Source organism: Rhea americana, unplaced genomic scaffold, assembly GCF_003343005.1.
Source record: "Rhea americana isolate MKP2758 unplaced genomic scaffold, rheAme1 scaffold_247, whole genome shotgun sequence".
Taxonomy (NCBI): domain Eukaryota; kingdom Metazoa; phylum Chordata; class Aves; order Rheiformes; family Rheidae; genus Rhea; species Rhea americana.
In genome coordinates this window covers 383,686-399,477 of record NW_028186365.1, presented here as the reverse complement: position 1 = coordinate 399,477, position 15,792 = coordinate 383,686, and the positions used below count along the sequence as shown (strand labels likewise).

The following is a 15,792-nucleotide window of genomic DNA, read 5'->3' as shown; positions in this document are numbered from 1 at the left end:
TTTTTTTACTATGTAGCCTCTTTAAAGCTGATTTGTTAACTAAAAGGAGTATCTTTAGTAAAGAATCTGAAAATGTAGTTTCTGATAATTATGCCTTAAGATTTGAGAACTGCACTATTCATAGTGTAGCTCATAGTACTGAAGAGCTGAAGAGCTGAATCAAGATTCATCATCTTGATAGATGAATAACATGTTTTTTTCTGAATTGACCAGTCACCAAAATATGATGACAGCACTTTAGCAAACACTGATTTCAAGGTCCTTCCAATTTAGTGGCTTGAATTCTGTTAACATTTTAATAGAAAAATATGTTTATTTTGTTTTTAATTTAAAATATTTAAATATATTACAAATTCTTAATGCAGCCTTGAAATTGTTTTAAGTTTAATTTCAAATATTTTTTTCTTTTGGAAAGGAGTCCTATTACAGTGATTTTTAACTGTTTTTTTTCTTTCTTATAAATACAAAAGATTTCAGTTGTGATGATCTTAAAAGACAACTGTCTTATCCAAAGAACCAATTTATACTAAGAATGGCAATGCAGGGTTAGAAACAGCATTTTCAGTGATTCAGTAACTGAGGGAAAACCAGCATGTTTTGAAACAGAATAAGGAGGATAAGAAGACAAAACTGCATTATTCAGTAATTGTGTGTACATTACTTAATTTAATTATATCATCACCAGGAAGACAAGAGCTAATATTGATCCAGATCAACTAGACATTTAGAGTTCCACGTTATATCGTCACAGCCTTTGAAAATTTATGGGGTTGCCATTTGAGTTGGCTACTGCTGCTATCAGTGATACTTGAATCAAGCTCTAGCAGATTTTGAAAGTACTTGTCGTATGTGCTCTCTAAGCAATTTCCAAGTTCTGAAAACCTGGAGCATGTATGGTGTTCCTATTCATATTCTTTCAGGACTGTAAAATTAATGACCATATTAAATATGTCATACATAGTGGAATATTTTGCAACTATAATTACTGTTTTTCAGATATTATATTTTAATAGGCTGTGCTTAACACTAATATAAATTCTCATTTAAATTAAAAACAAAACTGTTGAAAAAGCAGTAGGCCAGACAGAGTATTAAAAAATGGCAATTTTATCTCTAAGAGGCTTTAACTTACAGTAAACATCTAGCAGAAGAATGATCTTATACATCTAGTAAATGAAAAAAAAATCAAGGGGAATTTTGACTGTATTTCAATTTTTTTGCATTCTTGAATTTCATGATTCCACGGCTTATGTTACTCTACAACTGTGACAGTAAGAACAGTGTTAGGGGATATACTATTATTGTACTAAATATACCTGATTGCTTCTGTAAGCTGAGCTTGTTGCAAGCACCAAAGTCTCACACAAGTCCCTCGCTGTTGCTCCTCTATTTTCAAAACTCTGAAGTGTATCTCTTTTTCATGACAAAAGCCGTCTCCTGTTTTCTCGTTCTTGCTACCCCCCCACCACCACTCTCAAGCCTCCCAGTGCCCTCAAGAACATCCCCAGGAATGTTTGGAATTGGTCAGGGGCCATGGTGCGGTGGCACGGAGACTTGACAGCGAGCTCTGAACCCACCCTGCTTTGCCTGGTGTCAGGATAGGAAGAGCAGCTGCAGAGGAGCYGCTCAGCAGGGCTGGTAACAACAGTGGTGACCTGTGTAGCAGAGGGAGAGGGCAGTAAGAACAAAACAGAATCTATGCAAAAGCAGGCAATGTGAAAGGCATAACAAACACATGAAATATAAGCTTCCCATGTATGCTTTTCTCACTTTTGTATAATTTGTATAATATGTAGTTACTTTAAACTGAAATATTTATCTCATTTTTTTGACATCACTGTAAAAACCCATACTCCCTAATTCCTCAAACACGCTGTGCTGATTTCAGCATAGCTGAAAATTAGGGCTAGTGAGTTAATGCACCTACGGATCTGGCTACTTCAGGGCATTGTTAGCATAATTAACAGACATCAAGGCTTGTTTCACATAACTGAAGTTTCTATAATGCAGTCTGAATGGCAGACAAAACACAAATTAGTTAGTTTCAGTTCATTCAAAATAACTTACAATAGCAATTTATAGTAAGTTATAACTAGCTACCACATGTAAAAAGCATGTTCTACACTAGCTATCAGGAATATAATTCATTTTAATAGAACTGGCTTTTCCTTATTTTCTACTGCTTATTATTTCATTTATTTGATCCTGTTGAGCTTCTTGTTGTCTATGTTATTTGGGTTCACAAGGACTTCTAGGCCGCTGTATATTTGAGTAGGAATACTAAAGGGAACTGCTCTCTCTCTCTCTCTTTTTTTTTTTCTCCTGAAAGAAAAAGACCTTATTAATGATTTTTTTTATTATTATTATTTTTAGTTATATTCAGGAAGATTAAGACTCACATAACTGTCTGGATAGATACAGAAAATATAGTTAGAATTACCTATAAAAACCTGTATTTCCTAAGTCTTTAATTTATTCAACCTCTGCCCAGTATTGATTATGACAAGAGGATATCAAAAAAGATGAATTCACTCACTTTGGAATTCAGTCAGGAACAAGAGAAAAATTATAGATTTTCCCAAACAGATTATGACAGGTAGTCAAAATGGTGACAAATTGCTGTCTGTAGACATAGTTAGGGCAGTTGGACTAGACGTTTCCGATAAAAACTGGAGCATGCTGGTCAAATACCAATTCTTAAATGACCATCATTAATTGTGAAGAACGTTACTGCCAGTGCTACAGCTGCCTGCTAAGGCACTTGCCCTTCCCCCCTTTCCCCCCATAGGTGGAATATAATTTGCTCGTCAGTATTTTGTAGCAGACCTCAGAGTGATAGCATGACATGATCATTTATCAAACGGAGACTGCCCAGAAAAGTGTCTGGTCCCTTTAGTACAGCTTATTGAAAGGCTGGGAAGTAAAAGCACTTTATTAGAGACAGGAAGGCAATGAACAACTAGAGCGTATCGGAAGGGTAATCATATTTCAGCACAGGATTAGTGTGGTCTTAGATAAACATACACTGGAGTAAGCATGTTCTGGGTCATTTATCAAGTAAGTAACAGCTAACAAAAATCTACAGGACTCTTTGTATACATTCATCAAAGTTAAACTGTATATATTTTATGTTTCAGTAATAGAAATTTTGTGTTCCAAAACTATTATTTGAAAAAATCTTTCTAATGAAATCTAGACATCATTACAGATGTTAATGACAGAGCCTGAATGCCCACGTAAGAATAAATAATAAACATGCTTGCTAAGTGCATTTATTTTTAAATAATCTTAGTCTAAAATATTTTTTCCATCTGAATTGTTGTTTGTGGTAAGTGTTAGCACCTCAGCTGTGTGGATTATCACATTGCTATTCTGATAGGTGCTGGTGAAGTTTTATTTTGTAGTGTTAGGATATCTATCAATATACGTTCAAGTAAACTGGTCCTCAGAGTTTCTTGCATCATTTTATCAGTCTTGTTCTTTACAGAACCGGACTTTCACATCTGTTTATTTTTCTGAAAAGGCACTGTCATCTCTGGATCATTGTTTGGAGGTGTGAGGCTATGTTGCCACTTCCTTTCTATGTGTTTTTCTAAACATGAATCCATAGAGTTTTCTCCAGAGGATTTTCTACCAAGGGAGCAGAGTYTGTAAAATCAGAATTCTCTCTACTTACATTCCCCAGGTAATTTTCTAAATTTGAAGGAGCTAACAGATTTTTGTATCAGCAGTTATTTCATTTTGGGCATCAAGCTATGAAACTCTACAGACTTTACTGTTTAGCATCTGTCACRTCATGATCAGTAGATTTTTTTTCAAATTTATTACAACTGCAGAATATAAATTATTTCAATTTACCTCTCCTTTCACATTCATACAGATTGTTTTGAATCCCTTCTTAAGCTTTATGCACATATAAGGAAGCATATTAAGAATGACAGTCGAGTGAAATTTTGAAAGTGTACTTCAAAAAGTTGGGTATCTGAGTAGAAGGGACCAATCTGCTATGCTTGACGTTCTTTTAACTTGAATTTATTGTATTTAAAAGACAGAAGAGGTTTTATCTAGGTCATACCGTCCTTTGGTAACCAGAAGGAAACATAAATGGAGAAAGGTATATTTCAAAAGTTTCACTGTTTGGGCCAAACCTATAACTGACCACCCACAGTTCTGTAAGGAGGGGATTACTGTTTCTCCTGTAAAATACAGTATTATGTACATATGTAGAGAGAAGGAGCTTACATGCTTTTTAGCTTTTTAAAATCAATTTTTTCTATGTAAAATATTTATTCTTCCACAGGTTTTTCAAAGTCTGATCAGACACGATGCTAGTCTAAGGGCTCTGTGGCACCATGGCTATGTGTTGACAGAGCTGCATATAATACTAACTTCTAACTAGTGATTTTTCAGCTTTAGGTGCTTAGGAGTGGGATTATACTGGTAATTTTCTGTAGCTGGTATTACTGTATCCTTAAAAATGGAATTTTTCAATTGCATCATCATTTCTTCTGTGCAATTATGATGCATTCAGGGAATGCTACACACCATTCTAGCTGAAAATGCAAATTCTTTGTTTGTGCATCTGAATAGTTTCACTATTTGTAGGATTTGGGCCTGCCTGAACAAATCACTGAATTCTATCCTGGAGAGGGAAAAATAATTACAGTGTTCTGTTCTTCTATTAATTGCAGGATTTGGAGATTGTATTAAACAAATGGACCAAGCTACGCAGCATGGATCTTACAGGAAACCCTCTTTGCCACAAACCAAAGTACAGGGACAGGATTATAGTAGAGTCACAAACTTTAGGTAAACAAATTAAACAACATTCAAACCAAAAACTCACCCATAACTTTAAAAGTCCCTACATTTTAGAAATAACTGGCCCATTATCTGTTCTTGAATTGCAGGATTAAACATGTAAGCATAAATACTGTCATATATATTAACGTCAAATGATGTATTTTTAAATTTATTTAGTACAAGTAATGTAGCTAAAACTACTTGGGTAATAAGCTACACAAACTTTGTTGCTCAGCTTTTCCTRTTAGTAGTAGTAACCATTCTAATGCTTACTATGATAAGTAGTAGCTCTCTTATCCTGAATTTCTATGCCTAGACATACCTTGTGTAAAAGTACACTTTCTCATCAGAACTTTCTACAAACAGTATTACATCTTAAGTGAATTTGAGATATTTCCTTTGAAAACTATAAAAATAGTAGATGTTTTCTTTTGTAATTAAGAAGTGTCAGCTCGTTCTTTCAACTAATTAAATTAGGAGTACCAAGCTGTAATATATCATCAGACTTTTCTTACTGAAAGACTAAAAAGAGCAAAACAGACTGAAAATAAAAAATATAAAACCAGTATACATTACATAGACTTTTATTTAGCCTTTTAGTTAACTTCTGCGATCACAGAAAATGTTCTGTTTTCTTTTACAGAATTCCTTGATGGGAAAGAAATTAAAGAAATAGAAAGACAATTCCTCATGAATTGGAAAGCTTCCAAAGGTGCCAGGAAAAAAAATAAAGAAAGAATGACAAATGAGCATGCAGCCTACCTAGGTTTCTGTAAGCAAACTAATCAATTATTCTATGATTATTTGCATTATTATAGAAACAATAAAATAGTAGCTAGCACAAAATATAGTAGAAATAAGACTAATGTTAGTGGTAAGCCCAAAACACAGGATTATGAAATTAGTCTTTTCCAACATAGAATTTAGTTTTAGTTCTAGTTCACTTTTTTTTCCCCACATCCCACCATCCTGGATATACGGAAAGCARTAGCAAGAACACTTTCAATGCATATTTTTAAATATTCACGATCACTTTCCATGTATTAGAAATCTAGAATAAATTTGCATGAATTACATAATTTGCATGCCATGCAGTTCTTAGAATTTAGCTCATTAAATTAGCTCTTGTAGAAGTTGAAGTCTAAACAGAYGAGAAAAAGCCAATAGGTTCTTAAAGTGGAAAAAAAAATCAGTTTTGAAAATCAGGCAAAACCTGAAATAAACCTTGAGATTTTTTTAAAGTGATCATTGCTGTTGTTGTTAGGGAGTTGACTTCAAATTGAAAATATATTTAAAAAAAGATTTGACAACATTTCTTGCTAAATGGATACAAGCAGTATTGTAATCTCGTGAAAAAGATCATCTTTGGAAGACTTGGAAACAGACATTAAAATTTAAAGTACTCCAAATAATTTGAATAATCATATTTATAAAATAAAAATCAGTGGCTGTTACACTGTTCTTGTCACAAGATAAACTGTGGTACGTAACTTAGTGGAAAGAACATATTCTTTATAGCCATACCATCTCCAATTATTATTTCATCAAATCTCACAAACATCAGATTGTTTTGAAGACATGGAGTGAAAAACATTCAGCCTTTCAGCCTCAGCCCGAAGAAAGCTGCTGTCTGATCAGTATTTAGAAGTAGTATGTGAATGCCAATGGTTTTGAAAACAGTATTTTATCTTCTGAATATTGGTACGAGGAAGTGCTATGTAATTGAGTTACTCCCTTTTGAACAGCATTGTGAAAGTTTGTGCTAGTCATTTTATGGTAACTGAAAAAGCATGGTGKTTTTTTTTTTTTTTGACACTAAAGGCATTTATCTTAAAATCTCATAGAAATTCTGATTAAGGTAACTGTATACTGCTTACCTCCATTTGTTGTTTCACTTGGATAAAACTATTCTGCTTTACCTTATGATCTGCAGATCTGTATTATACTGTTCAGCAGCTGCAGTCCACGCCCATGAGTCCTATGACACAATGAAAGGCAAAGAGATTTTTATGTAGTTTTTTGCTCTTGTAAAATGTTATGTCCTCTCTGATCAGAGTAAATAATTATTTTACAAGCAATAAAATATTAGTCACCTTAGTTATACCAGTGCTAAAAGATTAAAGATTGTATCTTGCTTTCGCAATGGGTATTTCAACTGTTATTTAACTGTGACTRTTTATGGTTATCATTAGATAAGATTAAAGAGAATGACAAGGAAAGTAATGTGACTTTTACAAATCTCTATGGTGAATACCTGCTTTMATATGCACTTGCAGCAATGTTTGCACTGTGTAATTTCATACAAAGTTTCCCATTTGCAGTTATCAAATTTGTAGTGTTTGGCTCCAAAATTTGTTTTAGCTAACAAGATATATTGGAGCCTGTGATCAGTCACACTGAATAATAAAAATGGCATACTTTAATGTGGAATATTGAATTAATCACTAATTCTTTGCATTCTGCAGGTGAGTTTGAAACACATTATCCCATTCTTCCCTTTTACTACAGTCCATCTGTGAAAGAAAAATCAAATTCTTTAATTTTGTCTGAGATATGTAAAGATAGAAGAAAACTTCTGCCAAGAACCCACGAAGAAAAAGAAGTTGTAGGAATTCTCAGGTATGTTCCTCTCAGRCATCTTCACTCTTAGTTCTTACTGAGTCCATTGGAAAACATGTATAAGAAAGTAGAATTTCTTCCTGAATTAGTTTGTTTGAAGTTTTTTAACCATACCATGTTCATTGTCTTTATTTCTTTGAAAGTCAGAATAATAGATTTCAGTTTCTGGTTAAAAATCCTATCAGCAGGTTAGCTAGTAGTAATAACTTTACTCCAGTGTTAGCAGTTTCTGTCATATGCATTTGATTCCTGGATTGTATCTTCCACAAAGGTAAAATAATACAGAAGCTGATTCTCGGAGGTTTAGTTACTGTTGACAGCATCAGTAAATGTTGATGCAATATATACAGTAATAAGCAGAAGGGAAACAACCACTTCTTCTCACTGTAGCTTACTTGAATAAATATGTTCCCATATGTTATATACTTGATTAGGTTTTCCTGTAGCATCAGATGAAGACCTTCAAGATCAAGAAAGGAAATCTGATGCCTGTGCCTTGCAGACTTTTAAACAACAAAAGAATTTAAACAATTCAGAATTTAAGACATGTATTCTGCATGCAGAGAAGCAGCCCTACTAGCTACAGCACAACTGCTTGTGGAAATAAAGTCTGCTGATAATGAATTTGCAGTTTCAGAGCTATTGTTTTACCTGTTTTATCTATAGTAATCTTATTTTTGTTTAGTCCAGTATTTAGTCCAGACCATTCCTTCCAGACTTTTATTATTATTTTCAATGAAACTATTATTTATCAGCTCTTCTGGTCAATCAAAATATCTCGTTTAGGCAATGCTATAGATTAAAAAAAAATCAGCTGACATAGGTGTTCTTTTGCAACTTTTTTATTAAATGTAGCACTTTATTTTACACTCAAATCAGAATTTATTAATATGTTTGAAAACRTAACTGAGATTCATTTAATACTATTTATTCTTGACAACTTACCGCTTTCCATTTCACCATAAGGTTTTTTCTTATTATTTATTCAGACAAAAAAATAGCTGTTTTTCTTTGAGGAGTAAAGAGGAATATATACTAYATGTTGCTCCTTTCTAAGCATTATTTTCTGGTCTTCATATGACAGTAGATAAGTTCTCGTCTAAAAAGAAACTGAATACTCCTCACATATGCAGCTACTCTTGATTTTTTTTTTTCCTGCTACAGAACGCACTTAGCAGCGGAGAAGTTTAAAAACAAGAATTCCAGGAACAGTACACTCATTATCACAAAGCAATACTTAATGATTATTTTTCACTGTATAGGCCATGCCTGTGAAACTTAGGAGGGGTACAGCTTAATACTCATGCCATACAAACATCTCACTCATCTTGAGATATATTCTAGTCTTGTTACTGGCAGAATTTCATGGAAAGGGAGGAGTTTCTGGAATTAGTTAAAATTTTGTGTATTTCATAAGATGTTTAAGGAAAAAAATTCACATCAAAATACAAGAATATTCTTCCTTAGAGTACATGCAGATTACGAAATAGTCATAAATCACAGTGTTTCCTCATCAGATCCAGTAATTTGCTATACACACAAATAAGCCCATATGTAAAGTCAACAAACATGGTCACACTGAACATGCATCTATATTGTTTAATTGAAATTTGTAATCGCAGAAATTAGTGAATTTTAATGCTACCCTCTGTGTTAGTCTAGTTATTCCAACAGATGTTTCCTCTTTCTTTATACACACTAGGTGATGTTTGACCCTTGGCAACCGAAAAACAGACATTAAAAACCTTTTGTTAAGCTACGTCTAAGATCCACTGAGGATTACATACAACTTGAATAATGGAAAAAAAGCCAGTTATTATTGGATTTCTGAAATATGTCATTAATCTTTCTTTTTTTGATAATATAAAAACAATACCAATTTCATATTGGATTTTAAACGTTAGTTTGGGACATTTACAGAGAATTATGGATATTGGCAGAAAGTAATTCAAAGAAAACAAATCACTTAACTATTCTAAAGATACCTAATACCTTCCAACAGGATATACTATTATTAATTTTCCCTGAGTAGAGAAGTTGTTAGAATTTTAATGTTGTAAACTTAAACTGTAACCAGCAGTTTCTGCCCACATTTCCTTGCTAATGAAATTAAATATCGTAATAGGTTTGCAATTCAGGAAAGTCACATTTTCCCCCTCCAGTATATGTTACATAATTGGAACTATCTTTAAATGATGCAGCCATCATATAATGAGTAACTACTCTGTATTGTGCCAACTATTCAAAAGCCAACCTCCTAACCACTATCTACATCCTGTATGTTCAAGTTGAAGAAACTTACGGGCAGTTTTAGTTTTTCTTCTCTCCTTCTTCATCTTCTTAGCTCTTAGGCAGGTGCTCTTATTGAAAATGTTTTTATTAATTTTATTTATTAAATATTTATAAATGCCTTGAGTTGAAATGATTTGTATGGTCTGCAATCTATATGGAATAAATTACTTGCATGTTTGATAACAGGTAAGATGTGCATATTCAGCGTGTATACTAGGTTTCAGTTTCTTTAAACCTAACTGTCAATATAATAAATAGAATTATTAAGGCCTCTTATGTGACATTTTTTTTATGGAGGCTTGATACTGAGATTGTAATGATGTTGTACCCAAAAGATAACTTTTACAATCATATGTTTATTTCATATTAAAGAAGTGTAGTTTTCTGATTTGATGGGAGTGGAGGAATGAGTTACCTCCAGGCAACCTTAAATCTTGTTCTCTTACTGAATGCCAGCTTAAGCAAATTGCAGACTTCTGAAAATTCAAAAAACAGAAAAGGGGGGAAATACAAAGTTAGGATAYGCACAAGAGCAGTTTTAGCTGTGCATCCTTGAGCTGGTTAGGGCGACCAAGAATTGTCTGCCACCACTCCAACTGTATTCAAAATTAGGTGTGTTAAATATTTGGAGATAATAGCTGGAGCATTTTGGCAGAGCTGAGAGCATGTTTTGAACAGATTTGTAGTGCCCTTTGAAGCACCCTTCCTGGCCTTTCTGTGGTGGTGGCATTGAAGAAAAAATGTAGACATCTTCTGAGTGCAGTCTAGTAAGTCTTGATCAGCAAATAATTCTGAGGGCTGTGCGAGAGTGATGTAAGGATTTTTTTTTTTTTTTTTTTGTCATTGAATTATTCAGCCATAATGTGGAATATGACAAGAGTCCATGTAATGCTAGATAAGCTGAAATGTAAGGATGAAGAGAAGAGGTGAATTTTTTGGAATTAAATAGGAAAGGCCATTTGAATGGAGACCAGGTATAGATAATTTCTGGTTATTGTGTTACGTGTAAGGTTTCAGTGGGCAATTCAGCCAGTTTAGTGATCATCTGCRTTTTTCCTGGAGGATATGCACTACCTGCAAACGTGAGTGTAAGTACCTTTATAGGACTATAATGAATATTACACTACTATGTCCCTTAATGATATTTTGTGCGTCCATGTTCACAGTTTTATTGAATGTGGTGATCCACAGATTCTCATGATTCTGTCTGTGAAAATTAATAATCTATTTAGAAGGAGAAATATAATTTCATCAATATAAAATATGCAAGAATATATACAAATGGCATCATCTTCAGTCTAAATTTATATTTCAGGAGTGGTAATTTCCAAAAAAGTTGGTTTTCTTAAATACCCAATCTGCAGTTCTTAACACTACTACATCATTCATTGTCACAAGGACAGCTGATAAAAAGCATTCCTTTTTAGCTGTGAATTCTGCTGCTTGCCTGGAAACCACTGATTTGGGGATTATCCTTTCTATCCTATATCCCTGCCTCCCTCCTCCAGTTTTCTGTGCTCCTGAGTGTGCCCAAAACTGGGAAAGGATCTAAAATATAGTAATAGAACATATGTGCTGCAGACCTGCTGTGCACATAAAGAGAACAAATGTATTTCATAGATGAGAGGCGGCATGTATCACCTGATAAGCAGCTTGTCAGCTAGACCGTATGWACTTCTCATGCATCTGGATGAGCAGAGGCAGGCAGATTCCTGTTGGGAGAGCGAGGCCTGCTGACTGGGCAGCCAGCGGGAGCACATTTCCTTGCATTAGCCTGATACCTCTGGCAGGAGATGCACAGTATTTCCCAGCCCTGAAAAGGCCAGTGTAACTTGCACCAATGGCACATGTAACTTGTCAGCCAGCAGTAGGTTACAAAATTCGGGTCTACAGACTATAATGTGCAGTCTTGCCATGTATTTTCAACAATGAAGCAAGAAAGTTTGAAACCTTTCACATAAAATATATGATTATTTCACAAAAAAAGTACTGGAATACTTCACAAATAACATTTTAAACAGAACACACATATAAGAAGGGCAATTCAGTAATTTAAAGTGAGTTATATCTTTTAAATGGTTCCATCAAAATCGTACCAGGAATATAGTACTACTTTAAGATGATAAAATAAAGAGCAAAACAAAATATATGCATATCTGCTTTTCTGGTGTTTAACAAATGTCTTCATTATAGTAGTTATTATATAAGCAAAACAGACTTCTATCATATAGCATTTACTTTTTTACTATCCTTATATCCTTATTGTCAGTACTTTTTCAGAGTACTGTTGTGACAGTGAACAATTCAGAATTTCRTATCTTTAGTTTGCTGCCTTAGCATTGTGCATTTTGATTGTGTAACAAATGTATAAAATTTTAAAAATCACTTTTATATGCACAAAACAAGAACCAGATTAGCAAAGTAAAGAATTAATGCTTGTTTTTCTCAGAATTTTAAAACTTATTCCTATATGGTAGAATGAAAACATAATTTTCTTTGAGGATAAAAGACTGCTACTTGAAGAGGGATATAGAAATAAATTCTGGGATATAGAAATAAATTCTGTAGCACCTTAGTATAACTCTGGAATCTATTCAGTTGAAATCAGCACCAATAAGCTGATTTACTGCAGTGATGTTACTACTAGGTCACTCTTTGCCTTCATGTATCCTACTACACATTCTATAGGCATACTGCAATACCTGAGAAGTTGAAAGCAGTTGCTTTAACAAACCTGAGGGGAATAGCCAGTCATTCTGCCCTCATCTAGCAAGATGAGATGCTACATTTTGGAGGAGAGCGTTACAATTACTAGTCACTTAGTGATCTTCAAGTGAGCAACCTGGCCTTTATTTTAACAACAGGAAAAATACATTATCTTACATTTCTTCTAAACATTGACTATTGTTCCCACATCTTATTATCTATTTCTCCTTGTGCGGATATTCAGAATTATAAAGGACYCTGAAGGATGGACCCTGATGTGCTTTTTAAGCCCTCTAATATTAGGAGTGCAGAAGGACATGCAAGACATGAGCATAGCTTAGCAAAAGCTGCTATTTATAGATTTTGTTCTAACAAGCACAAAGTGAACACTTACCTAGAGTAGAAGCTACATGACAAAAAACACCCTGAAGGACCACTGTAAGGTAATGATTAAAAAATAAAAAAACCCACATCACTAAATTTGAGCAGATCTGTCTAGTGTAAGATCCTTTGTAAGTCAACAAGCATGTTGGGATTTGGTACATTTAAGCATCCGTTTCAGTGGAATTCTCAGCTGGCTTGTAGAAATGTAAGACTTTTCAACTCGAAGTTGTCAAGTTTTATGGTTTCAGTTGCAATGGCATTTGCATTCCTATATACTATGAATGGCTGTATGTTCTTAAATAAAATATTATATTTGTTCTTGGGATAACCTGGGAATTCCTGGAGCCTTACTTCTTATCTTACTGCAAATCCCACATCATGGCCGAGTCATTAAATAGCAAAAAATTCCTTATATTGCTCTTGCACAGCCCTCAGAATTAATTGCTAATCAAGACTTACTAGACCTCACTCAGAAGTAGTACAAATTTTTCTTTTAACACTGCCACCAAGGARAGGCAAGGATATGGGCTGTACATGTTGCAAAAGGCACTCCAAACCTGTTCAAATTCAAGCTTTGTATAAAAACACCAATGCTGTGATGGCATGACTGCCCTAATCTACAACAGAGCAGACTTMTGTTCTGCTGTCCAAGCTTTAATGAAGACATTATACAGAATTAGTCCCAAAATCAGTCTCTGAATCATAGAATCATAGAATCAGTAAGGTTGGAAGGGACCTCTGAAGATCATCTAGTCCAACCTCCCTGCTCAGCAGAGTCAYCTACAGCATGATAGACAGGGTTGCATCCAGGCAGGCCTTGAAGATCTCCAGAGAAGGAGACTGTACAACCTCCCTGGGCAACCTGGTCCAGTGCTCTGTCACTCTCACAGTGAAGAAATTCCCCCTCACGGTCAGGCGGAACTTCCTGTGGTTCAAAGAAGAATGCTACTAGTTAGACTTTGAATCACTGATCGCTACTGTCTGTGCCAGATAGTCTTGCCACTTCTTCACTCCCCCTGTAGTTAACTTAGCCAGCCCATCTTTCTCCAGTTTGGCTGTATGACTACTACTGTTGAAAACCTGAAATCAAGTCAAAGTCCACTGCTTGCCTCTCATTTACAGAGCCAGTCTTTTCCTCATAGGAGGTAATCAAGCTGGTTAGCTTGATTTACCCTCTGGAAATACATACTGGCTGTTCCCAATCATCTTCTTGTCCTTCCTGTGCCTGCAAATAGTTTCAGAAAGATTTATTGTGTAATCTCTCCATGTGCTGAGGTGAGGCTGATCAGCCTTTAAGTTTCCCAGATCTTCCTTGCCCCTTTTGAAGATGGATGTAACATTTGCTTTTGCTGCTTCCCTGCTCAAGGAGGGAATCATGACAGCATGATTCAAATATCATGAGAGCAGTCTCACTACGACATTGACCAGCTCTGACAGCACCTTTGGATGCATCCTATCCAATTGCAGAGTCATGGATGGGTCTGATTTGCCTACATGGTTTCTAACTTGATCCTCCTCTACTTTTGGTAGTATTTATCCCCACCATAAACTGTCACTAGGCACAAAGACCTAGGAGGGCTGACAGCAGATGGTCCCAGTAAAGATCCTGATGCTTTTGGAGCAATCAGAATACTGCTGCAGCTTTTTGGTGTGTTAGAAAGTACCAACAGGGAAACCAACTAAGGCACTGCAGTTTGAGTACCTCTCTTTGATACTGTTCTAACCCTAAATGGAATATACGTATGGTTAYATAAGCTATTGCTGTGTATACGTTAATTCTAATTTTGATCAGTCACCAATGAAATTTCAAAAATTCCAAATCTTTAAAAATATCATATTAAAAATCGTGCAAGGTGCAAGTTAATTCAATGGCGCATTTCTTATATATGCATATATAAGCTTTATATATATTTATATGTACAAAGAGAGAGCGTATAATGGATAGGACTATATGTGACACAGTTATAAATGCCACCCAATCCAAAAGCTCTGGAATTGGAGCCRAAGGGGGAAAAATAGCTAATAAATAGAGTCAAGAGATCAAAATATGCCTACTGCTTTTTTAGGATGAATATTCAGATATATGATCTATTAGTATTGGAAAGTAAGTCCTTGTACATAGGAGTGTGACTTATAAGGAGATCTGAAAAACTTCCTGTTTTTTCTATGGTTTTTATCTTGGTGTATTATGCAAAGTTGTTACCCTGAATAATAGTTCTGAGGAGATAACTAAATAAATAAATAAAACAATATGTGAAGCTACTTATTTACAGAGGCTGAATGATAAATGCTCTATATTGTTACTGTAACCGATACATTTTACTTTACTAGAAAAAAATGTAATGCTTTTTAACAGTGTATTTTTATTTTGTTAAGTAACCTGGCCTTGAAGGATTCTAGAAGTTCACTGCCAAAAAAAAGATGTATWTGAACTTTACCTCTTCAATCAAATACCACTGTAACCAGAGACTACATAGATGACTACATCTTTCTGTTCTCTTAATTCTCAACGGAATTAATTGCTGCATCAAAATCAAGATAAATCAGAGCCAGCTGTGAAATGATTCATGTAATAGACTAATATTTTAATTCARAAAAGAGATTTGGAGCAATAAGATCTTCCTTTTTTAGAGAGTTAAGATATTGACTATTATATTAATCACTAACTGCCTGCCTAATAAAGCTGGATATAGTCAACTATACATGATTTGTGGTAAAATATTTTAGAATAAAAGATTGTTGAGTCTTATCTGATTTCATTTGTGTAAGACATGCTTTGACTATTAGTAAGACTTCGTTTCTTGTGGAASTTGAAAATAATCAGGTTTGGTATAAATGTATGTGGACTAAATTGTTAACGGTCTCTGTGTRTGTATATGGAAAAAGCTTGTCAGTTTTGTAATAAGAGAATATATAACACCCCAAATATTGAGATTATGTCAATTTAAATTAGTCTGCGCTCAGGTTTGGTATTTTAAAAAAGTGGCT

At 34.4% G+C, this 15,792-nt stretch overlaps 1 protein-coding gene across 1 annotated transcript in view; it reads left to right on the top strand.

The window, feature by feature from the left end:
* The window catches only part of PPP1R42 (protein phosphatase 1 regulatory subunit 42), a 21,308-nt gene extending 6,073 nt beyond the window's left edge, over nucleotides 1-15,235 (top strand). The window contains exons 5-8 of the mRNA XM_085306792.1: nucleotides 4,692-4,809; nucleotides 5,447-5,575; nucleotides 7,269-7,422; nucleotides 15,181-15,235. Of these exons, the coding sequence (XP_085162918.1) occupies nucleotides 4,692-4,809; nucleotides 5,447-5,575; nucleotides 7,269-7,422; nucleotides 15,181-15,235 (456 nt within the window). The remainder of the gene's footprint in view (nucleotides 1-4,691; nucleotides 4,810-5,446; nucleotides 5,576-7,268; nucleotides 7,423-15,180) is intronic.
* Nucleotides 15,236-15,792: the final 557 nt, after the last annotated feature.